Here is a 26,124-nt window from a genome sequence, read left to right as displayed (position 1 = left end):
GCTGAAGGGCCTGTTTCCATGCTGTATCTCTCAAAAATAAATTAGGGGACAAATAAGATAAACTTAAATGGGCATCTTGGTCAGCACGGACATGTTGGGCCGAAGGGCCTGTTTCCTTGCTGTATGACTCTGTGACATTTTCCTTGTACCTTATTAATGGACTCATTCCATTGCTCCTCTCTCTCTGACTTGTTTTTCAATCCATCCTATTATTCCCTATTTCGTTCCTCCCTTTATTTTGTCATCTCTCCCTTTTTTTGGTTCATTTCTCTATTTTCCTTCTGTTGTTCCTGAGTTTGTGTCCTCTCCCTGCCCCCCCCCTCTTTCTCAATCCTCGTATCAGTCCTACTTACTGACAGTAACTTGACCTGCGTTGGGACAGTGGAGCTAATGAATTATTCCCGAGCTGTGGTACTTGGGGTCTGGAAGAAGACGTACATCTTGTAGACATTGATGCTGACAATCAGATTGTCTGTTTGAACACAAAGGCAACCGTTGGTGTGGACCCAGCAGACAGAGATGGTGTAACGGAGGCTTCCAGTCACTTATACACAGAGACGATGTGATCGGGTTCCAGACTGCATTGCCATGTCACAGTGAATGAGATCAAAATCGTTCAAGGGCCAATAACAGAACTGCTTGTTTTATTTTCCTGAGTTACATCATGGTCTAAGGAGCGAACTAGCCAAACCTTCATTTGGTGGTTTGTGCTCTCAAAATGTTGTATTTACTGCCAATGGGATGGGTAAAAGAGAGAATGATCGGGGTGGGAGGGGTCCTTGATGATGTTGACAGTTTTCCCAAGGTAGTGAGAAGTGTAGACGGAGTCAATGGAAGGGAGGCTGGTTTGCGTGACGGACTGGGCTACGTTCACAACTCTCTGCAATTTCTTGCGTCCTGGGCAGAGCAGTTGCCGTACCAAGTTGTGATGCTTTCTATGATCTATGTGTAAAAATTGGTGAGGGTCATCGGGGACATTTCCTTAGCCTTCTGAGGAAGTAGCAGAAGGTGCGCCTTCTTGGCCGTCACGTCTATGGGGCTGGTCCAAGTCAAGTTGTTGGTGATATTTACACCTCGGAACTTGAAGCTCTCAACCATCTCCACCTCAGCACCGCTGATACTGACAGGGGCATGTACTCTGCCCCGCTTCCTGAAGTCAATGACCAGCTCCTTTGTTTTGCTGACATTGAGGGAAAGGTTGCTGTCTTGACACCATGTCACCAGGTTCTCTATCTCCTTCCTGTACTCCATGAGCTCTAACTTTCCCGAATTCCAGCTCCAGAAAGAAGCCATTCAGCCCAACTGGTCCTTACCATCCTATCCTTTCTTCCCCATCTGCTGACCAAGCTTACCTACCTTAACCAGAGAGTGTTAACTCTCTAGTGACTCTCTAACACCCTCTACCACCAGGAGTGGTTGAAGTGAACAATGAGGGGAAATAGTTGGGGGAAAGGGGGGGGGGGGTTGTCAAAGGATCAGCAGGTTGTGCTACTGTGGACTAATTCCATTGTGCCCCTGTCTCCCTGACCCCACAATTTATATTTCTTTATTTTTCACTCCATTTCATTTTCTTCTTCATTTCTTCCTTTCTTTTGGTTCATTTACCTATTCCATTTGCTCTTCCTCATTTTCCTTCCTCCCCCCTGCCCTCTCTCCCTCCCATTCCACTTCTCAATCCCTCACTGTAATCCACGGAATCCAGCCAGGTCGAAGCCTCAAACGTGCAGCTCAAAAAGACCTGCGTTGACGTTCAGTTCCCTGCCTGCTCTGCTCGTTTATGAGTAGTTTGTGACAGTACTTTGCTGATGAAGGAACAAATCATGGGATAGGGAAAGGGTTAGGAACAGTGGAATCTGGGAGGGGCATGTCCTCAGATCCTTGAAGATAGGAAGATGGGTAAATAAGGTGGTTGAGAAGGCAAATAGAATACTTGCCTTTATTGCCCAAGGCAAGGAATACAAGAGCAGGGAGAGGGCACTGCATGCAAATAAGCATCATTTGTCATCTATGTTAACCAAGTGGATGACAATGTTGTTAACATGGTCAGTAAGTTTGCTGTTGACACCAAAATTGGTGGTGCAGTGGACAAGTGAAGAAGGTTATCTGAGGTTACAGCAGGATCGAGATCAACTGGGGAAGTGGTCCAAGGAATGGCAGATGAAATTTAACTCAGACAAGTGCCAGGTGTTGCATTTTGGTAAGTTAAACCAGGGCAGGACTCACACAGTAAATGGTCGGGCCCTGGGGAGCGTCGTAGAACGGAGAGACCCAGGGCCGCAGGTACATAGTTCCCCGAAAGTGGCGACACAGGTGGACAATGTGCTGAAGAAGGCGTTTGGCACGCTGGCCTTCATCAGTCAGGGCACTGAGTACAGGAGTTGGAATGTCATGTTGCTACTGTACAAGTTATTGGTGAGCCCACACTTGGAGCACTGTGTGCAGCTCTGGTCGCCCAGCTATAGGAAGGACGTCATTAAGCTGGAAAAGGTGCAGGAAAGATTCACAAGGATGTTACCAGGACCGGTGGGCTTGAGTTATGAGGAGAGGCTGGATAGGCCGGGACAGTTTTCTCTGGAGCATCGGAGGCTGCGGGGTGACCTTGTAGAGGTGTATAAGATCATGAGGGGAGTAGATAAGGTGAATGGTCACAGTCCTTTTCGCAGGGGTAGGAGAGTCTCGAACTAGAGGACACGGGTTTAAAGTGACAGGGGAACAAATTAAAAGGGATCTGAGGGGCAACTTCTTCACACAGAGGGTGGTGGGTGTGTGGACCGAGCTGCCAGAGGAAGAATTACAGTGTTTAAAAGACATTTGGACAGATACACGGATTGGAAAAGTTGAGGGATATGGCCCAAACACGGGCAAATGGGAGAAGATCAGAAAGAAGAGTTGAGCCGAAGGGCATGTTTCCTTGCTGTATAACTCCATAACACCCTCAGCACTCAGGACATCAGATGCTATGGAGCTGATCGGGAACGTAACCCTAAGGCATGTGATCAGCCAGGATCTGATTAAATGGGGGACAGGCACGCAGGCTGAATGGCCTTCATGTGCTTCTATTTGTTGGGCATCCAGCGTAATGCAGAGAATGAGGGATGAGACAGGGTCCCATCCTCCCTCAGCTAGATCTGAAAGAGCTCAGGGCTTTGCTCCCGCATTGTGACCTGGGCTACTATCAGTAAATCAGGTCATGGTCACGTGATTCAGATAAGTTTATTGTCATATACACCAGGGTGCAATGAAATTCCTTGCTCGCATGAAGCTCACAGAGTAAACAGTGTACATGGTAATAATGAATACAACAATGAATACAGCGACAAGCGCAAACACAATGGAGTAGCGCAAACTGAGGTAGTACTGAAAGAAATGCTAAAGTGACAATAATGGGAGAGCTGAGTCTGAGAACATGGCGGCACCACCGGGGAGGGGATGTGAAAGTGACGATCCTGTGACGGACTGGGCAGTGTTTACCGCTCTCTGTAGGTTCTGTCGGTCCAAAACAGAGCAGTTGCCGTACCAGGCTGAGATGTAACTCATCAGGATACTTTCTATAGCACAACTGTAGAAGTCTGAGAGAATCCTGGTGGACAAGCCGAATCTTCTCAGACGCCTAAGAAAGTACATATGCTGTGGGAGCTCACTGTAGGTGCATTGGTGGCACATTTCCTTCAAATGTGACCACAATTAAAGAGCTACTTCATTGGCTGTTGGAGGCTTCAGACTGTCTGGCATCAGGAAAGGCACCACAGAAATCCAAGTCTGTCTTTTTTATCTTGCGTCCTGATAACCTGCTGGTGACCTTTGACAGGAGCCACAGGGACTTGAGGAATTGGGGACAGTCTATGCAGAGCATTGAGACACAGCAAATGGGTATCCAGGAAGGTAATCTTTATCTGCAAACAGCACACCGACTATACATGTGCTGAGTTTCCAAGCTCTGGGTGCAGAGTCTCTGCAACTGCTGCATCATTTGAGAAGCAGGCACACAACATGGCTCTGCTTTCCAATAAGACTGCAATATAATTGTGCGCGAGTGCGTGCAGAGACACACACACACACACACACACACACACGCAAAAATACAGCAGGTTCTGTGCTTAAAGATAAACTGCAGGTAACAACTATGGTGTTTCTGACCCCTGGATAATTTGCCTCCAATAGAACTGTGTGCGATCACGTGCTTGAACAGTGGAAGACGCTGCAATGTTTCTATTGTGGGGACAGGGGTGTGTGTGTGTGTGTGTGTGTGTGTGTGTGTGTGTGTGTGTGTGTGTGTGTGTGTGTGTGTGTGTGTGTGTGTGTGTGTGTGTGCGTGCGTGCGCACACGCGCACGCACGCAAGTCTGTGCATACGTGTGTGTGGGTGTTTGTGGGTCTATACGTGTGTGCGTGTATACGTGTGTGCATCAGTGTGTGGTGTTTGCGTGCACACGAGTCTGTGTGTACGTGTGTGAGTGAGTGTGTGCGTGAGTGTGTGTGTGCGTGTGTGTGAGTGTGTGCGTGTGTGTGAGTGTGTGTGTGCGTGAGAGTGTGTGTGCGTGTGTGGTTCTGGGTAGTGAAGACAGTGGGTGAACATTAAAGATAGAGGACTGCAAGGTGGGTCGACACCGTTTCTCGGGGGGATCTACTTGCGCAGGATATGACTGGAGGAAAAGGGAACTTGAAGATGGTCTGCAGACCGTGCTGGTAAAGGTCTTCGACATAACGTTTGTCTTCAGCAGTCACATGCTCCTGGCCTGATCCGTCAAAACACAGTGGAATTCTTTTATTGAGAGATTCACCAGCTCCTCCACCCCTTCCCGACCCCCCACCACAACCCCCATCTCTTTGCTCCTCCTCAGGTAAGGCCTTGGACCCACTCTGTTTTGCATGACAGCGGCAGCTTAGTTTCCATGACAACAGAAACTCGTGGGAACCGATTATTTTTTTGTGAAATGTAAGCAGCTTCTTCTGGGGAGATTGGAGGAAAAGATAATCTGTTGCTCCGTCTCGTCTTCCCATCGCCGCTCCTCACCCTTCCCGTGTTCTCTGACCCTCCTAGACTTGCTGTCCCCCAACATCTCCATTTCAAAGTCTTCATCCTCAAATCACCCTCCTCCTCTCTTCACCTGCCCTACAACCTCTGAGTGCTCCTCCCAATCCTGGCCTCTTGAACACCCCTGATTTTAATCGCTCCACCATTGGTGGCCGTGCCTCAGAAAATAGGAGCAGGAGTAGGCCACCAGGCCCCTCGATCCTGCCCCACCATTCAACATGATCTACATCAGATCTCAACTTCTTCTCTGTACCGGTCTCCAGAGCCCTCAATCCCCAGATCTTTCAAAAATGTATCTATCTCCACCTTATCCGCCTGTTATGATCCAGCCTCCACAGCTGTCTGGGGCAGAGAATTCCAGAGAGACACCACCCCTCTGCAGGGGAGGACAGCCGGGTGTGTGTTGGGAGAGTCGGGTCCAGAGGCAATAGGGGCAGAGATGAAGGAGGTCTCCGTTCTGCATCTCAACGTGCTGACAATTGCCTGGGCTATTAGCACCACTTGTGCCTTCCTGTTCATTGCCCAGGTGAAGTTAGAGCTATAGAGGGAACATAAGATAAGATTTCTTTATTAGTCACGTGTACATCGAAGCACACAGTGCAATGCATCCTCTTGCGTAGAGTGTTCTGGAGGCAGCCCGCAAGTGTCGCCACGCTTCCAGCGCCAACATAGCACGCCCACAACTTCCTAACCCGTACGTCTTTTTTTGGAATGTGGGAGGAAACCGGAGCACCCGGAGGAAACCCACGCAGACACAGGGAGAACATACAAACTCCTGACAGACAGTGGCCGGAATTGAACCCGGGTCGCTGGCGCTGTAAAGCGTTACGCTAACTGCTACACTACCGTGCCTGCCCCAAAGGAACCATTCGGTGATGTTATAGACAGTGTAGAAGGTTATGAAAAATTATCTTGATCAGCCAGGTATATGGGCTGAGGATTGGCAAGTGGCTTTTAGTCCAGATAAATGTGAGGTATTACATTTTGGCAGATCAAACCAGAGTAGGGCTTATACAGTGAATGATAGGGCCCTGGGGTGTGCGATGGAACAGAGGGACCTAGGAGTTCAAGTCCATACATAGTTTGCTGAAAGTGGTATCACAGGTAGATAGGGTGGTGTAGAAGGCATTTGGCAGACTGGTCTTCATTGGTTGGGGCATTGAGTATAGGAGTTGGGAAATTATGTTGCAGTTATGTAAGACGTTGGTGAAGCCTCACTTGGAGTATTGTGCACAGTTTTGGTCACCCTGTTAAGGGAAAGATGTTATTAAACTAGAAAGAGTGCAGAAAAGATTTACTAGGATGTTGCCTGGACTTGAGGGCCTGAGTTACAAGGAGAGGTTGTGTAGACCAGGACTTTATTCCCTGGAATGTAGGAGATTGAGGGGTGACCTGATAGAGGTGTATAAGATCATAAGGGGCATAGACAGGGTGAAAGCACAGAGTCTTTATCCCAGGGAGGGGGTGCTAAAAACAAGAGGGCACAGGTTTAAGATCAGAGGGGAGAGATTTAAAAGGGACATCAGGGGCAGCTTCTTCACACAAAGGGTGGTGCATATTTGGAATGAGCTGCCAGAAATAGTGGTTGAGGCGGGCACATTAGCTACGTCTAAAAGCCATCTAGATAAGTACACGGATAGGAGAGGTTTGGAGGGCTATGGGCCAAACGCAGGCAGATGGGACTAGCTTGCTGGGCAACACAGTCGGCATGGACGAGTTGGGCTGAAGGGCCTGTTTCCATGTTGTATGACTCTATGACTCTATGCCAGTCAACATGATCGTAGCTGATGAACCCCAGATCTCATCTCTTCTTCTGTGCCAGCACCCCACAGCCCTCAATTCCATTATCTTTCAAAGATATATCTACTTTCTCTCTAAATGCCCCTAATGATCTAGTCTCCTACAACCCCCTGGACCAGAGAAATCCAGAGATTCACCAGCATCTGTGAGTTTCCTACACACTTCAGTTTTACATGGTGATCTTCACCTGCCCGGGTCCTAGCCTCTGGATTTCCATCCACTCCCTCCCACACCGGGACCCCGGCCCCTGCACTCCCCTCCACACTGGGACCCCGGTCCCTGCACTCCCCTCCACACCGGGACCCCGGTCCCTGCACTCCCCTCCACACCGGGACCCCGGTTCCCATGTTCATTTTCCATTTACTGGGATCCAGTTCCCATACTGTCTTTCAACTTACCTGTTTCACTGGAAAATTTATTATCGAACTGTGTAACAACTTTTTGTTTAAATTAATTAGAAGTGTGTTGGGATGTTAATCAGAATAACATCCAATGGTCCAGAAAATCTTCCAGTTCAGCACTGTCTAAGAACCCCACGATGCCAGATTAACAGATTGTCACCACAGTTTACCCACCCGCTCCCCCAACCCGCCTCGGTTCAAGCCCATGCTGTTTATGCTCTTATAAGTACAGTTGCAATTGGAAATTCAATAACAGAATGCAGAATATAGTGTTGGTTACTGAGAAAGTGCAGTGCAGGTAGACAAATAAGGTGCAAGGGCCACGATGGGGTGGACTGACATTTCAGGAATACAAGAGCTCCATTCAAGAAACATTCAAAGGCAGTAAAAAGAAAGACTTGCATTTATATAGCAACTTTCAGTATGTCCAAAAGTATTCTCCAACCAATGATGTGTAATCACCACTGTAATCATGGCCACTTGTGCCCTGTGTATTCACACTAGTAGCGGCAATGGCCGTACACCGAGCATTCTTCCCAGTGTAGAGATGCCGGCATGCCCTCCAATGCCCACTTGGCATTGCCCTCTTGCTGGCCAGGAAATGTCCGGCAGCCAGACCCCTGTGATTGGTGCACGCTTTATCCACAGTGAGTGCCTGTGAAGTGTTGGTGGACAATGAATGGCCCCTGGCACTCACGGAGCTATTGGTGCAGTGCTATTTCCGGAGTAGTTCAGTTTGTCTTTGCATAGCTCACTCTGACAATCCCCTGGTGAGGTTCCAAACCTACATTAGCTTAATCATCCATCGGACTTTCTGGGACAGAGTCCTACAGCAGTGATTGCAAAGTTTCACTGACCTTGGTATCAAGAATCTATTGCTTTTTCAAAACCCCAGAGGACTTGGAGGTTATTTATCTAACAAATGGCCACTTTCTGTTTTGATTTTTACAGATATTTTTGCAGGTGTTAGTTCAATGGCAGTACCCAGGATATAACTACACCTCTCTTCCCACCAAGTCAACCCTTCTATCAACTTTTACACATTCAGTCAGAGCCAGGTACACCGTTCCTCTTGGATTTCCTTTGATGATTGGTCAAGTGCAATGGATTGCAATGGCGACCCAGACATCCCAGCATTCACTGCAAAAAGGAAAACCCTCTATTAAAATTGCAGAGGTTCCCTGAACGTTATCAATGTAGTTAGTTGCCCATTAGAAAATGGAGATGGAGTTAGCTGCCCATTAGGAGGTTGTAGGGCAGATGTGAAAAGAGGCATTTCAGCCATGGCCCAGTGGATAGCAATATCTCCTTTGAATCAGAAGGTTGTGGGTTCTCATCCCATATCAGACATTAAGCATAATCCAGGCTGAGACTCCAAGTACAGTACTAAGGGAATGCTGCACAGTTGACATCTGTTGAGAGCAATGTTAAACCGGCAACCTGTTCTCTTCCAAGTGGAGGTAAGGGGGTGAAATGCAATGCCCAGGGGTCAATGTTTTATACCCAAACCAGCATCACGAGAAGCAGGTTAATTGGCTGTTGCTGGGTGTGCACTGCCTTGCTGCAACACTCCTGCTTTATAACACACCTACATCAAAAAGCAAAAGGATGCAGTTGATGCAAATCTGAAATAAAAGCAGAACATGCTGGAACTGCTCAGGAGGTCAGTCGGCACCTGTGAAGAGAGAAACAGAGTAAATGATTCAGGTCGATGAACTTGCATTAGAATTTTTAAAAAGTTAAAAACTAAACCGATGGCAGGGAAGGGGGAGGCAGGTGGAGAGAATGGCAAATGTCTCTGAGAGTGCAGCCCAAGTGAGACAATGATAAAAGTGAAGGTGGTGCTGGCTGAGAGAGGAGAGCGGCAGTGAATGAAGATTTGTCAATCATAGGCTATCTGTTTAGAGGGTGCGTAATAGAAGGAGACAAGGGAAAACAGGAGGGAGAAAGAAAAGGAAATGGAAGGAAGGCTGGAACTGTGAAGTTCAAACAAAAGTCTTGCAGAGGCTGGGAATCTGAAATAAAACTGGAGCATGCTCAGCAGGTCAGGCAGTGTTTCTGGCCCAATCTGCTGAGCCCAATATGTCTGAGGGATGCACTGAAGGTCAATGCAGCCAGTGAAAAGGCCCTGATGTGCCCAATACATCACAGGCACATCCCTTCCCACCATTGGTAGTATCTACAGGAGGTGCTGTCTCAGGAAGGCAACATCTATCATCAAAGATCCCCACCATCCGGGCCATGCCATCTTCTCGCAGCTACCATTAGGCGGGAGGTACAGAAGCCTGAAGTCCCACACCACCAGGTTCAGGAACAGCTACTTCCCTTCAACCATTCGGTTCTTGAACCAACTGTACAACCCTAATCACTGCCTCAGTACAGAAACACTATGACCACTTTGCACTACAATGGGCTTTGTTTTTTTTGTTCTAATTGTGTTCTTTCTTGTATAATTTTGAATAATTTATGTTTAGAGTCATAGAGCAATACAGCACAGATATAGGCCTTTTGGCCCAGCCAGTCTATGCTGACCGCAGTGCCCACCCAGCTAGTCCCAGCTTCCTGCGTTCGGCCCATATCCCTCCAAGCCCCGACCCTCCATGTATCTATCCAAATGCTTCTTAAATGATGCTATTGTATCTGCCTCAACCACTTCCTCTGGCAGCTCGTTCCATACACTCAACACCCTCTGTGTGAAAAAATTGCCCTTCAGGTCCCTTTTAAATCTTTCCCCTTTCACCCTAAATCTATGCCCCCTAGTTTTGGGCTCCCCTACCGTGGGGGAAAGACTGTTACCGTCCACCTTATCTATGCCTTTCGTAATTTTAAACTTTTGTATCAGGTCACCCCTCATTCTCCTATATTCCAAGGAATAAAGGCCTAGCCTGGCCAACCTCTCCCTATAAGTCAGGCCCCCTAGTCCTGGCAACATCCTCGTAAGTGTTTTCTGCAGTCTTTCCAGCGTAACCATGTCTTTCCTATAAGAGGGTTATAAGAAAGGTTTAATCTATGTTTTTCCTTTGAATGTTTTGTGTCCAATGCTATGTGCCTGTGATGCTGCTGCAAGTAAGCTTTTCGTTGCACCTGTGCATATGCGTACTCGTGCATATGACAATAAACTCAAATTTGATGAGAGAGACAGAGGGAGAGAGATAGAGAGAGAGACAGAGATAGAGACAGATAGGGAGAGATAGAGAGAGAGATAGAGAGACAGATAGAGAGAGATAGAGAGGTAGATAGATAGATAAGATCTTCAGGTTGTGATTGTCCATCAGAACTGGCCAGTTCTGATACAAACTGGACAGGCTGATTGTGTGAAATTGTTGAATTTAATGTTGAGTCGTGAAGGCCCCAATGTGCCTGGAAGATACGGTGCTGTTCCTCAGGCTTACATTGGGCCACACTGGGACATCATTGAAGGTCGAAGACAGAGATAGAAGGGGATGGAGGATGAAAGTTACAGGTGACTGGAAGCTCAGGGCCGTCCTCACAGACTGTTCTGCAAAGTGGTCACCCAGTCAATGTTTAGTGTCGCCATTGCAGATAGACCATCTTCCTGCATGATCACAGGAGATACAGCAACTGCCCTTTCAGTGCTTCCCTTCCCTCCTTCCAGGAACCCAAACACTCCTTCCACTCCTTCCACCAAACATACATGTTGGGTGGGGCATCACCAAAAAGGTCCTCAGGTCAGGCTGGGTTTGGATTAGCGCAATCGGGACAGGTTGCAATTTTACACTAGAGCAGATCCTAGTTCCAAGTTCAGTGAACAGTTTAGACAGACAACCTGTGGTGAGTTTATTTACCTTTCCTGGTGCGAAACCAACCGTTTGCCTCTACTGGCATCTTCTCCAACTCCACATTTTCTGAAAATCCAGTTCCCTCCAACCTTGGCTTGCCAGTGGCATTCCCAGTTTAATTAATAACTCTGGGAAGGGAGAGCTCCATCTGCCAGTGGATCTCTGCGTGATCCCCAGTGTTGATGCTCCCTCCAGTGGCAGCACTTGGTAAGAGCAGAGCTAATTCCCAGGCTCCTGGAGACACTTAACTCTGCACTTAGCCTTTCCCGTCCCCACTAACTGATCTGTGAATCCGAGAGCTTTCAGACATAGAAAGGTCCGTAACCTGGAAAGGCTGTCAAGAAGTTCATATCAGGAATAGTGGTGTTAGGGAAGGGAATTCTTTCTCAACCCAGGCATTCAGTGTCACACTAAACACTCAGGTATTCCCTCTACACTGTCCCCAGGATGGGTTATGTACAGAGTAAAGCTCCCTCTACATGTTCCCGTCACACACTCCCAGGGCAGGGACAGCACAAGGTAGATACAGAGTAAGCTCCCTCTAAACGTTCCCATCACACACTCCCAGGGCAGACACAGTATAGGTTAGGTGCAGAGTAAAGCTCCCTCTACACTGTCCCATCACACACTCCCAGGCAAGGACAGCATGTGTAAGATGCATGAGTATAGAGATCCCTCTACACTGCCCTGTCACCCATTCCAAGGGGAAGTTGCAACATAATCCAGGCAACAGGGCATCACAGGGTGAGGTTGGGGACTGGCCACATGGGTTGCCCCTCTCCCTAGTCACATTTTTTAAAATATATTCATTCAAGGGATGTGGGTTTTGCAGGCTGAGCCAGCATTTAATTGCCCCTCCCTTGTTGCCTTTAAAAAGATAGTCGTCTTGAACTGCTGCAGACCACGAGGTGGGGGTACACCCACAATGCTGTTAGCGAGACAGGTCCAGGATTTTGACCCAGCGACGGTGAACGAACGGGGATGTATTTCCAATCAGGATGGTGTGTGGCCTGTGCCTGGATTTCCCTGAAGGGGAGGCATGCTGTACCTGCTAGTGTCTTCAAAACCTTCTGCAACTGGTGCAGACTGTGGGGCTTTATGCTGGGCACGGAGTACAATATTTTAATATGTTTTTGTTCTGATAATTTTAAAAACTAGACCAAAAAAAGTGGGCCCAGGATAATGAAGAGGAAATAAAACATGTTCGAATCAGAGGAAAGCTCTCCAAGAAAGGAGTTGATCTCCTCTCTGCTGCCCTCGAGGAGTTCACTCTCAGGGTCTTTGCTGCACCAATTCCCTGTGTTCTGCGACTGAGAATCCCAGCCACTGCCAAGTTCAGTTGGGACAGTGTTGTGGGTTCAAGCAAAAGCAGTGCCTCAGTGGCACAGCGGTTCGAGCTATTACCTCACCGTGAGAGAGAGACCCAGGTTCGATCCTGACCTCAGGTTCTGTCTGTGTGGAGTTTGCACGTTCTCCCTGTGACCGCATGGGTTTCCCCCCGGGTGCTTCAGTTTCCTCCCACATCCCAAAGATGTGTGGGTTGGTGGGTTAATTGGCCGCTGTAAATTGCCTCTGATGTGTGGGTGAGGGATAGAATCTGGGGGGAGTTGATGGGAATGTGGGGAGAATAAAAAATTCGATTAATATAGGATTAGTGTAAATGCGTGGTTGGTGGTTGGAATGTATTCGATGGGCTGAAGAGCCTGTGCTGATTTCCCTCCATGACTCAAACTGAGTGAAAATTGCGAGGGATATGGATCCTGTGCAGGTTCAATTGGCAGCGTGGTCGGCACAAACGTGGTGGGTGGGCCGGCAGAACAAACAATCTGCTGGAGGGACTCAGCGGGTCGAGCAGCATCCGTGGGGAGGGGAGAGGGATTGTTGACGTTTCTGGTCCCAACCCTACATCAGGACTGAGAGTGGAGATGGTGTAAAGAGGAGAGGGGGAGGGGCACGACAGGAGCTGGTAGGTGATTGGTGGACCGAGGAGGGGTGAAGGGTGATGGGCAGGCGAGGGACGGGGAGGGGTGGAGTTGGGAGACGGAGGCAGGGTGGTGATAGGTGGCGGCAGAAAGAAAATCATCCTTCACCCCTCCTCGATCCACCAATCACCCACTGGCCCCTGTCTCACCCCCTCCCCCTCTCCTCTTTATACCGGCCATCTCCCCTCTCAGTCCTGATGCAGAGTTTCAAACCGAAACATCGACAATTCCTCTCCCCACCCCCACGGATGCTGCTCGACCTGCTGAGTTCCTCCAGCAGATTGTTTGTTGCTCCAGATTCCAGCAACCGCAGTCTCCTGTGTCTCCATTAAACTGACGCCCTCTTGTTTTTGATACCCCTACAGCATTTGGTCAAGGGACCAAATATTTTGTCAGGGGAATGTTAGGGGAGGAGTGGTCTTAAAAATAGATTAAAAGCTATAAGTATGTGGATGCATATGACCACCTTGATCACTTTGCAGTAAAATGGACTTTGTTTTGCTTTTTTTTTGTTCTAATTGTATTGGTATTGGTTTATTATTGTCACATGTACCGAGGTACAGTGAAAAACTTGTCTTGCATACCGATCGTACAGGTCAATTCATTACACAGTGCAGTGACATTGAGTTAGTACAGAGTGCATTGAGGTACATAGAATTTAAGTTTAAAAGTGTAGAACATAGTAAGGGTAATGAGTAGATCTGTAGAGAGCAGCCTGCAACGAGTCGCCACGCTCCGGCGCCACATCTTGCATTGTAAAGATTCTGTATAATTTATGTTTCATTTATATTTTTTCTTGTGAATGCTGCTTATCTGATGCTATGTGCCTGTGATGCTGCTGCAAGTAAGTTTTTCATTGCACCTGTGCACACATGTACTTGTGCATCTGACAATAAACTTGACTTTGATAACTTTTCCATAGGAGCGAAGGCGGGGATGTGTAGAACAAAGGGAATGTCTGCGCTAGGACGGGTCGAGGTGGCGTGATTGGCCGATACGGCCAAGCCCCTGTCCTGGGAAGGAGTCACACCGGGGGAAGCCTCTAACCATGTGCCTGCTGTCTTTGTGCTTCACTCCCACAGGCGAAGCTGATCGTGCCCAACAGCACGGCAGGGCTGATCATCGGCAAGGGAGGAGCGACGGTGAAGGCGGTGATGGAGCAGTCGGGCGCCTGGGTGCAGCTGTCGCAGAAGCCAGAGGGCATCAACCTGCAGGAGCGGGTGGTGACGGTGAGTGGCGAGGCCGAGCAGAACCGCAAGGCAGTGGAGCTGATGGTGCAGAAGATCCAGGAGGACCCTCAGAGCGGCAGCTGCCTCAACATCAGCTACGCCAACATCTCGGGCCCGGTGGCCAACTCCAACCCCACCGGCTCGCCCTACGCCAACTCGGCCGAGGTCTTGCCGGCAGCGGCCTCGGCGGCCGGGCTGCTGGGCCACGCCAACCTGGCCGGGGTGGCCGGCTTCACCGCCGGACTCTCAGGCTTCACCGGCAACGACCTGCTGGCCATCAGCTCAGCCCTCAACACCTTGGCCAGCTACGGCTACAACACCAACTCCCTGGGGCTGGGCCTCAACCCAGCCACTGCCACTGGCGTCCTGGCGGCCGTGGCGGCCAGCGCCAACCCCGCCGCCGCTGCCGCCGCCAACCTCTTGGCCTCCTACGCCAACGAAGCCTCGGCAGGCACCAACGCCCCGGCCAGCACGGTGGGCTCCTTCTCGCTGGGCTCGCTGGCGGCTGCTTCTGCTGCCGCCGCCAGCAACGGCTACTTCAGCGCTGCCTCGCCGCTCGCCACCGGCTCCATCCTGGCGGCGGAGAAGCTGAGCGAGGGCTCCAAGGACGTGGTGGAGATCGCCGTGCCCGAGAACCTGGTGGGCGCCATTTTGGGGAAGGGCGGGAAGACGCTGGTGGAGTACCAGGAGTTGACTGGCGCCCGCATCCAGATCTCCAAAAAGGGCGAGTTTATCCCGGGCACGAGGAACCGCAAGGTCACCATCACCGGAACGGCAGCCGCCACGCAGGCGGCCCAGTATTTAATTAGCCAGAGGATCACCTACGAGCAAGGAGTGCGTGCCGCCAACCTCCAGAAGGTCGGGTAACCAGGAGCGGGCTGCGGCGGCAGAAAGACAGGTGTCCGTTTTTTTAAAAAAAAACTGAAAGGGGCTTATATAGTACTTGATCTAATTAAAACGTCTTGTATTAATATATTATATGAAACGTCAGAGATCTGTGTATATGTAAATAATGTTTACTGCGATTCCATTGGAGACCATGTCTTCAGTTGATTTGGGTTTCTTTCCCCCCCCCCCCCCCCCAGAACTTACTCCCCGTCTCTCCCTCCTCCATCTGATCCCCCTCCTTGTCTTCTAACCCTTCTCCCCCTCCCCCTCCTCCTCCCCAGCACTTTCTCCCCCCCTCCCCTCCACAGCACTTACTCTCCCTCCTAACGTTCTCACCATCTCATCCGGTCCTCCCTCACCACCTTGCCCATCCCTCCTCTATTTCTCCCCTTCTCCCATTCCCTACCCTCTCTCACCATCTCCCGCTTCCCTAACTCTCCCTGGGCCTCCATCCTCTCCTTCCCCTCCCCTCCCCATCCCTCCCCTCCCATTACTTCCTACTCTCCCCTCCTTCCTTCAACTCTCCTTTGCCCTCCCAACTCTCCCCTCCCCCTGCCTTCCTCCCCTCCCTTTCCTACATCTCCCTCCTCGCCCATGCCCTCCCCTCTGCCCCACCCTCCGTCCCTCCTCCCCCTCTCCTGTCTCCCTTGATTCCCTGCCCTGAATCTCCTGCCCATCCTCTGGCATCACCTCTTCTCCCTTCACTGTCCGCCCCACCTCTCCGCCTCTTCCTTTCTGCCCCCCTGTTGAGCTGAGTGTTTGTCACCTTCTGGACTTGAATAAAACTCCCTCCTCATTCACACAGTGCAGTGGGTTGGCGGCTGAAAACCTCCTCCCCCCCACCCCCAAAACTAATGCCACCCCCTCCCCAAAGTCGGAGATCACCGGGTGAACCTGAGCACTTCTGGAATACCCCTACCCCACCTCCCATCCCCTTCTCTAGGGGCGACGCCTCCACTTGGACATGTTCCTCGAGACTTGTCACATGACTCGTGTCCCCCAATGCTCCCTCACAAACTCACCTACCATTGATCGCTTGATCCTTCTCTCCTACTGGCCAGGCAAACAGATTCTTCTTCCTTTACCCACTGGAAATATTTCATCATCAACCAATGTTGCTACTCAATAAATCAAAGTGTTTGAACGAGAGGTATACAAAAGGACGCACAACTCGACCTAAGAGCTTACGCTCCCAGAGGTTTCCAGATTGATCCTTACTCCCGGAGACTCCAGGGCGAAGTTGGAGGGGTTGGAACCCTGCTCTGCACCCCATGTGAACACAGGAGTGGTTGTCCGTGTTTGAAGCTGAGCACCCTCACCCAGGAGACTATCTCCCTGGGCCTCCCTTTCTTGCCTCCTCGAATGGCAATCGTTGATTTTTCTCGTATTTGCTGTTCCTGCGTTGGATCTCATCTGCTCATTAATACAAATGAGTAGGTTTGCTTGAAGCTGGGAGTTTGTAGCTCTCAGGAGAGGCTGCAGGAGCTGGGGATCTTCCCGTCAGAGAAGAGGCAGCTACCTTTAAAACAGTAAGAGCTCGTTAGAAGCCATTCTGCCCTTTGTTTCTGTACTCAGAAGAGCTGTTCTGTTTGATCCCATGAGCTTAGTTCTCCCTCCTAGCCCTCCAATCTAAGTAAGGCAACCACTAAGCAATCCAAGAAATGATTCAAGAGAAACTTCCCTATCCAGAGAGGTGGGAATGTGGAGCTCGTTCCAACAGGGAATGGTTGAGGTGAACAGCGAAGGTGCCTTTAAGGATAAATATACAGGAGAGAAGAATGGGATATTAAGACAGGGTGGGAGGAGCCCTGTGTGGACCAGCAGGAAGTTGTTGGGTTGAATGGCCTGTCTTTAGGCTGTTCGGTTTTGGCTTGGAAACACCTGCTGGGAGAAGTGTAGCAGCAAGGAAGAGAATAGGTTGTTTTGTCCCTTGAAAGAGTTGAACCATTTAATAGTCCATGGCTGATCTCCATCTCAAGTCTTTGGCTCTGGATAGCCTTTCCCAATGGTGACCAGGGCTGGCGAGTCCTCTGTGTGTGTCATTGCTTTAACACCCAGCCTTAACATGAGGCTCCTGACCATAACACCAGGGTAAATGCTGGAACCAGGGATCCACAGAGGGAGGTGGTCACTGAAATCAGAAGTCCCCAGAAAGAGATGGTCAAGGAGACAGTAGGGCCAGAGAGGCAGGTGGGCACAGAGACGGGAGGTCCCACATGAGGAGCCCATTACCAAGATCAGGAGTCTCCACAAGTAGTTGAGATCAGATGTCCTCAGAGGGAGGGGCCACAGAGAGAAAGAGAGAAAGTTGCAAGAAATGGGGGTCCACAAGGGATTTGATAATAGATAGTGGATTCCACAGAGAGAGATGGACACTGAGACCAGGGGTCCATTAAAGGAGATGCTCGTAGAGACTGGTGGTCCACAGACAAAGGTGGTCGTAGAGACCAGGGGTCCACAGATGAAGGTGATACTAGAGACTGGGGCTGCACAGAGAGAGATGGAGACCAGGGTCCACAGAAGGAGATGGTCAGTGAGACCAGGGTCTACAGAGAAAGATGGTCAGGAATGCTCCTGGATATCTAGGGTCTACAGGATTAATGAACTGACACCTCCAGGAATCTTCCCAATGGAAAAGGTTCAGTTCCAGCACTGGGTGGGTGCACAGGAATTTAAGCCTGCCTACTGTTGGAGGAACACATTAAACATACATAAAGAATGAGCATTGGCTCCTACACGTGTAGACTCATCATACTTCATGAGTGTTAAATGGAACACGTGTCCCAACTATACCTCCTTCACCTCCCCGAATCTGCATTCCACAACCACAGCCTCAGCAAAATACTAACAAGCTCTCTCCTTCCGCCCCATCAGCCTGAGACCCTGAAGTTCCTTCACATAACTTTAGTTCCCTCTTCTAGTCGCTCTCAAGAAAGTATCACCCGCTGCCAACTCCTGCTCTGGGAGGGAATTATGGAGAGGAGGAGTCTATGATTTAGGTTTGACTTTGATTTTGACCCCCTATCCTGTCACCAGTGGGATTCAGGCCTTGACCTGTCTTGCATTAAGGCTGAGATGTTCCTGGTTGGAGATGGTGGAGATAGGCGCAGTTAGTGATGTTTCAGAGTGGGAGCCCACGAAATAGTCACATTTAGCCCAGCATTGGGCCACAGTAGAGACAGTTGCCAAAGAATTGAAGTGTTAATGGGATTAATGTAGGATTAGAGTAAGTGGGCAGTTGATGGTTAGTACAGGCTTGGTGGGCTGAAGGGCCTGTTTCTGTTCTGTATCTCTTTATGCCTGTACAGAATCTTCTTCCAACGGTTGGGGATTCAGAACTAGAGGGCATAGGTTTAAGGTGAGAGGGGAGAGATTTAATAGGGACCTGAGGGGCAACTTCTTCACTGAAAGCATCGTCCATATATGGAATGAGCTGCCAAAGGAAGCGGTTGAGGCAGGTACATGAACGTTTAAAAGGTACTTGGACAGGTACGGGGATAGGAAAGGTTTGGAGAGATATGAGCTAAACTCAGGCTTAGAAGGGCATCTTGGTCGGCATGGACCAGTTGGGCCGAAGGGCCTGTTTCCATACTGTATGACTCTATATCTCCCAGGATCGTGCTGGGATCGTGCTGGAAAAGAACCTGAGAAGACAAACCTCATTCAATCAAGAATTCCGTACCAACTTGTTTCCTCACTCCCTCCTTCATGGGATCACCCTGTTTCCAAGTCGCTGACTGGTTCTCCCATGCTGGGCACCATGTACCACCTGATCCAGTGGGTAACCATGCAGGCAGCTGGTGGAATCCCAGTGCTACCTGGTGTCATCCGAGGAATTCCACTGAAGACTAACTTTTGTCCCTTCTAATAACCTTTGCTTCCCTCATCACACCACCTCACCAGTCTGGGGTTGGCGGGCCAGTGTTAAACCAAAAGAGAATTGGGCCATTATGACCTGGTTGGAACTTGAGACGTGTCCCAGGTCAACACTTGAGGAGGAACTACAGGACCCCTGGCAGTGTCTCTTCTACTAGAACAAAGCGACAGAAGGAGGCCTTTCAGCCCTTCGAACCTCCTCTCTGAGGTCATGGCCAAAATGCAGGGCTGTTGCCAGTTTGGAGACATTAGACATAGAGTGAGAAGTTCTGTGCTGATCTGTGTCAGGCTTCTACATCTCCTGGGATCCCTGTCAAAGGTGATCCTGTCGGGTTTGTTCCACCAGGAGAGTCTTGACTTGACCGATGGAGACTCAGGCTGAGACATCAAGGAGATCCACCCCCCTCCATTGGTTCTTTAGTTCCACACATTAACCCAGGGTCTTCATGTTCACCTTAGCTTTACTCTGAGGGAGTCTTCCAATGAAGATCCTTGCAGTGTACTCTTGGATTTGCCTTTAGATGGCTTGGAAGGGCTTCATTAACACCTGCTGGAAAGGTGTGTCATTTGTGGGAAGGGTGTCAGTTAAGTGTCACATTGAGAGGGGTACCACACTCCTGCCAATCAGGCTCAAGGGGAATGGGGGAAGTCTTTCTCTGTTGCTATGGCAAGCGAATGAGCTCCAGCCTACCGCTACCGTATCCTAGATCCAAGTAAAGCTGGATATTCCCAGATCTTCGCTGCTGGTGCTCAGAGCTGATCCACCAGGATTTCCCAAGAAGATGGCAGAGATTCCAACTGGAATATTTGGGATATTGAGCACATCATTTGGAATATCACTTGAAAGTTTTCCGAGGACTGAGGAGAAGGCTGCAGGCCCAAGAGATGCAAGGTTCCAAAGGCAAGACAGCGTGAATGAAGCCTCTGAGATCTTTGACCTCCCATGGACAGGTGACCTCTATCAAAAGAGCAGTGGAACGGTAGACCTGTTGGTAACCATTTTGTTAATGTCTCTCCATCGACCCGGGTTCAATTCCGACCTCAGTTGCTGTCTGTGTGGAGTTGGCGCGTTCTCCCCTTGACCGTATGGTTTTCCTCCAGGTGTTCCGGTTTCCTCCCACATCCCAAAGATGTGTGGGTTGTAAGACTGGTAAATTGCCTCTATTGTGTAGGTGAGTGGTGAAGGATCGGTGTAAATGGGTGCCTGATGGTCAGCATGGATATGGTGGGCCGAAGGGCCTGTTTCTCTGCTCTGTGACTCTACGATGATTACCCTCTCTTGTGTCCTGCTCGGAGCTGTCCCTGGTCCTGAACCAGCCCTGCAATGTAAAGGCAGGAGGGCAAGTGGTTCCTTAAGCGTGGTGGCGAGTGTGGGCTTATTTGTTCAGGAGTGGATCTCGAGAGATCCCTGAGGCTGGCATACAGTGCCGGTCTTGTAAAGTGAATTACTTTAAGGTAGGAATGGCCATAGACTTGCCAATGTAAGGTCTGCCTACAATGACAAGGGGAACCAAGGCAACTGGGGATCAATCCGTGCTGGACAGATTAAGTGTACATGGACACACGCACACACGTGCATATACACGCACTCGTGAACAATCTACACGCATGCAGATGCACTCTGATCCCACACTCTGGCATATCTGATCTTGTCCGAAACCTCCATCTCAGTCTCCCTCCCTCCCTCAATCTCCCTGAGTATTTACTCAACAGCATATCGGTTTAAATCCCAATCTTTCAGCTTGGCACTTGCTCTCTTAAACCGGCTCAACTGCTCCTCTCCATTAACCCTTTGCCATCTAACCTCTGCTTAGTCTCCACAAACATGCTCAGAAAGGGTAGGCCTATTAACTCTCATTAGACAGTTTGAAAGCATGTAGTTTTAGTTGCCAGAATTAATGCAGAGTTTCTTAAAGAAAAGTTTAAAAGAATTTTTCAAAGTGAGATTTTTTTTTCTAATGCAAGAAAATGCAAGTGCCAATTGAACAAAATACCCAGCACGTTGCGAGGATGTTAATGAAAATTCAAAGTGTAATGTGTTTGTTTTTATTCAGATGGAGGAAAGATGAAATGATGTAGGATATTCAGAGTTGCACTTTGACTTCCTGTTGAGGGACTTTGTGTGTCGTCTGTGTGTCTGCAGCCTGCATTCACTCACATTTGAAGTTGCAAAGGAGGTGCATTGAGTTCTTAACTTTTCTTGTGTTGTTAGTGTTGTAACAAACCGCTTACCCCAACTTCCTGTAAGTGACAGCACTATTGGAGCATTCCTAGTCTCCCAGCTCCTCTCTCCTCCAGCTGCCTTGTCACCAAATACCACTTCCCCTTCCCCCCCCCCAATCAAACTCTGCCCCCTTTCTGTGATTAAGCCCTTTGGTTGGCTATTTGAAGCTCTTTCCCATCCATTAAGTGAACATTCATAGTACTAATTTGAGGCCTAAGGAACAAGAAATGTATTCCAGCTTTCTGCCCACATCAGACAATCCCGATCCACCCTCTTAATCCCAGAAAACCATCCAGCCATGCCAACTGGACCAGACAAGGGAATAACCCTCAGGATAACTCCATACAGAATTTATATTTGGGATATTGAGCACATCATCTGGAATATCACATGAAAGATTTCTGAGGGTTGAGGAGAAGGCTACAGGCCCAAGACAGTTTTACTTGGAAATGTTCTGGGATGGTCTCGCACAGTGTCCATTAGCTTCTTCAATTGTTTGGAGGGTAGAAGAAGTGCCCCTAGCCTCTGCAGGTCATGGACAGATGTTTTAGGAACATGAGATACACTTGAAGAAAAAATGAGTGAGCTAAATTCTTACTTGATGATAGGGAAACATATAAAAATTCTGTTGGAGCATTCAACAATTGAAGAGCTCTTTCACAGTGTCCACACAGGAAAGACTGAACGGTCTCTTCCCGTACCAAGAACCTGTGGTGCTTGATGCTCAATCTGACTGGAGGCAGTGTTCTCAGACAGACTCTCTGATCTGCTCCCATCGGGAGCTTGGGCGAGGGGTCAAGCACTGGTTCTGTCTACATCACCCCTGTCATTCCAGCCGCTCCCCATGACCCAGCAACTTCTCCACTTGGAAAATCTAGTTTAATGGCATAAATATTACCATCCAACAGCTTGGGTAGCCCGTGGGTCTTCCTGGATAATCTCCCACAGGAAGAAGAGTAACAGTTTTACAATGGGGATAACGGGCAGCAACAGTCTTAAAAATAAAGCAGAAGCTAGATATTGTTTAGTAGACAGACAGAGGTTCAGTGTTTGGCTTGGGCAAGGAAGCACACTGTTATCATCTCCCCATTGGTAAATTGGTTTATTATTGTCACATGTACTGAGGTACAGTGAAAAACATTGTTTTGCATGCCATCCGTACAGATCATTTCATTACATCAGTGCATTGAGGTAGTCCAAAATAGCAGAATGCAGAATAAAGTGTTACAGTTACAGAGAAACTGCAGTGTGGGCAGACAATAATGTGCAAGGCCATTATGACGTAGATTGTGAGGTCAAGAATCCATCTGATTGTACTTGGAGACCGTTCAATAATCTTATAACAGTGGGATAGAAGCTGTCCTTGAGCCTGGTGGTTCGTAGATTCAAGCTTTTGTAACTTCTGCCTGATGGGAGCGGGGAGAAGAGGGAATGTCTGGAGTGGGTGGGGTCTTTGGTTATGTTGGCTGCTTTATCGAGGCAGTGAGAAGTGTAGACAGAGTCCATGGAGGAGAGGCTGGTTTCCGTGATGTGCTGGGCTGTGTCCACAACTCTCTGCAGTTTCTTGCGGTCCTGGGCAGAGCAGTTGCCGTACCAAGCCGTGATGCATCTGGATTGGATGCATTCTATGGTGCATCGACAAAAATTGGTGAGGGTCAAAGGGGACATGCTGATTTTCTTTAGGGATTAATCATCCCTACTAAAGACACTGGTAAATACAGTTGGACAAGGAGGCTGCTTCAACTGCTTCCAACCCCTTAAAATGTACATTATGATAAGAGCGATTCTTTCTCTCATCAATTCTCTTTGACAGAAACATATCACCAGCTGTATTTTAGTATCCCAGTTTTAATTACTACATGTTTCCTCAGCCCATGAAGGCTATTGAGTCCCTCGGGCTGCCTGTCTCATGGTGAACCAGGTTAGCTGTCTCTCAGCAGTTACAGACTTCCCAACCTAATGATTTACTTAGCTAACACCTGCCTTAACCAGCAGTTAATATTATAGCCAGCATTATACAGTTAACACTGATTAACCATAATTTTCAAAACTAATAACTAATTAATAAATAGTTTGCTCCCTGTGCCCTCCCAGCCAATGCTTCCAATAGGTGGGCTCCCCAGCCTTATTGATGTGTGAGGCTGCCTTAGGCAAATTGAAAAATGAGTTTGAGACTGGGGCTTGGAGGCTCCCGACCATCCCAATTCGGAATTTCCATCAACACATCGAGTACAGAATTCGATTAAGGGAATATAGAGCTGAGGTCACCCATGACAAACATCTCAAACCCTGTTGACGTGGCCACCAACTCTTCTGTCTCCTCAGATTCTCCCATTCCCCGCCACCATACCGACTGCTCAGTGTCTAGTCCTTTGCTGGTGGGCTTCCTGATTTTGCCTTTGGGTCGGTCTGGTAGTTTGGAAAGAGCTGTGTTTTCAATACTGTTGTCGGATACATCCTTAAATCAGAACACCCAACTTTGTGGGAGTGCATGACTTTGAGATTGGGAACTAGTGGAGTGTTGTTTAAGGTTGTGGGAGATGGCAGGTGGCTTGGTGGGTTGGAGAACTCCATGTGGGGGCACTTCCTACCCTCGGGGTCAGGCCTCAGAACTGGATATGAATTTTGGACTCAGGTTGATGATGTGATTGGGCTTCAGTGATACAAACCCAAACAGGAATATGAAAACGCACACACACACACACACACACACACACACACACACACACACACACACACACACACACACACATGCGCGCATATTTCTAATATTATTATTGGTGGGCATTAGGCTAAAGACATGTGTTATGGTCCCTGCAAGTTATGTGCATTGGCAGTTGGAGGTCAAACCAAATCGGTGATGCTTTCTGCTATGAAACTACTTGTTCCAGGCCAGTTTCCCGTGATGGGATAGTTACTTAGAGGGAGGTGCCAAATCTCTGAGCCCTTGTGAAGATCCACCAGGGCCAGAGGAGCCAAGTCTGGTAGATGTTCCTTCGATGTACCTGAAGTATGCACAAGGGATGCTTGCCTCGGTCGTCCAACCAGGTGAACAGGCATCTTGCCTGATTTTCTCCCTCCACTTTGGGCTTCCCACCTTCTCTCCGAATCATTATTCAACCAGTCTTGGTCTTGCCAGGGTTGAATTGGAAATGGGGAACAGTTGCCGTGGTAACTCAGCAAAGGCTCAGGGGGTCCAGAACTTTCTGTGATGATGGCAAGTGGTGGAGGGAGGTGGGTCGCATCCATTCCATTGGTGGATCGGTAGGTTATTTGATGTAGGTCCCATTAGTTACTGGCCACTTCCCCAATCCTGCCCTCAGCTCACTCCCTGAATCCTGGTGTAGGGAGTGGCGGCGTTGAGGTCCAACTGGTTTATCAAGGAGAATTTGCTTTTGAAAAGTGTGAGGAGAGGGGTTATCTTTCTCTTACACCCACCTTGCTTTCTGAACCTTGTGCTTAAGAGTGCCAAATTGGAAGTCAGCCTTGGCTTCCTCCGCTGAATGACGAAACCTTCTGTTCTTACATCCCCTTTTGCTACACCCCATCTCAAACGTCATTGTCACATATTGGTTTGTGAGGGATTGAAGTTGTACTCAACTAGGGCCCAGACTATTGGGCAACTCATTACTGTCTCCACAGCCTCAGCAAATCCCATTTTCACACCTTAATCTTCCTCAACATACTGCATCATTACCTTCCAAGAGTTTGCTCTGTCTCCACTTCCCTCTCTCTCTTTCCTTTCCCCATCCACTGACAAGCAGAGGGCTTGACCTCTGACTCTGACCTCAACCCTCATGAACTCTATCCCTCAGAAGCCACCATTCTGAGTTTCAATGAAATCAAAAGCAAAATCCTAGTTGGGTCAACTCGTCATTTCCACGAAATACAGCAAGAAAAAAATATGTGCAATCTACACATTTTTTTAGATTCAGTGACGGAGATTATATTTTAGGAATTTTCTTCCAATGCTTGTGTTGCTTGTCCATTTTTCTTGACCTCTCCAGGTCCTGTCAAATCCCCCATGAATTCAATGTAAATAATCCTGATGAGGTGTGATGGGGATGCTGGTTGGGAGGGTGGTGACGGGCAGTTTGCTCTCTCTCCTTGTGTTTCTTTTGCATCGAATTGTTGCTGCATTTAACAAGGACAAAAAAAAAAGATATTTATTTCAACAACAAAGAGCAGATTTTTGGAGAGAAGATTAAAGAAAAATAAAGAGAATACTGGAATGCTGTTATTGATAAAGTTCTTTCAATCTTGATAAAGATTTAGTTTTACTTGACCTGGTGATAGCTATTTATCATTGATGTTCAATAGATTGTGTATGTTTGATGCTGAGTTATGTATACCTTGTGAAGTCTGCAGTGCCTGCGATTATATTTGCATACTTGCTCATTCAACATATAAATGTGGTTCGTTCATTGCATTTCTGTCGTGTCTTGTCGCATTCTTCTTGCATAATCACTAATCTCAGTCCATCTAACGACGCATTTTACTTACAAACCACACGATTTTCCACACTCCACCCCTCACACCCCCCCCCCTTTCCCCCACCCACCCATTCACACCCCCCTTCTGTTCCTTTTAACCGGTTCATTCACCTGTCCTGAGTGAGCGCCAACCTTGTATTGGGCAGGGGGGCGGTTGGGGGTGGTGGGGAGGGGAGATGAAGATGGGAAAGAGGGGGTGCAGTCAGGCTCATGGCTTTTGAGGGAACGGGGGATGTCCCAATACCCAGCCTATGCAGGAAGAACTAAAAGATCCAAGCTCTTGTAGGGACTACTAGCCATCTAGATTCAGTAATGACACCCACAAAACTACCCATTTGTAATTTAAATAAGTTTATCTTCTTCATTAATATCCCTTGGGGAAGGAAATCTTCACCTA

At 48.7% G+C, this 26,124-nt stretch overlaps 1 protein-coding gene across 2 annotated transcripts in view; it reads left to right on the top strand.

Moving 5' to 3' along the window:
• The window catches only part of LOC127586353 (RNA-binding protein Nova-1-like), a 186,547-nt gene extending 160,799 nt beyond the window's left edge, over positions 1-25,748 (top strand). For both annotated transcript variants that reach the window (XM_052044244.1, XM_052044245.1), the window contains exon 4: positions 14,100-25,748. In XM_052044244.1, the coding sequence (XP_051900204.1) occupies positions 14,100-15,113 (1,014 nt within the window). In that variant the 3' untranslated portion in view covers positions 15,114-25,748. The remainder of the gene's footprint in view (positions 1-14,099) is intronic.
• Positions 25,749-26,124: the final 376 nt, after the last annotated feature.

Source organism: Pristis pectinata, chromosome 35, assembly GCF_009764475.1.
Source record: "Pristis pectinata isolate sPriPec2 chromosome 35, sPriPec2.1.pri, whole genome shotgun sequence".
In the NCBI taxonomy this organism is placed as follows: domain Eukaryota; kingdom Metazoa; phylum Chordata; class Chondrichthyes; order Rhinopristiformes; family Pristidae; genus Pristis; species Pristis pectinata.
The sequence above is the reverse complement of the archived record's forward strand: the minus strand, read 5'-3'. Positions and strand labels throughout refer to the sequence as shown.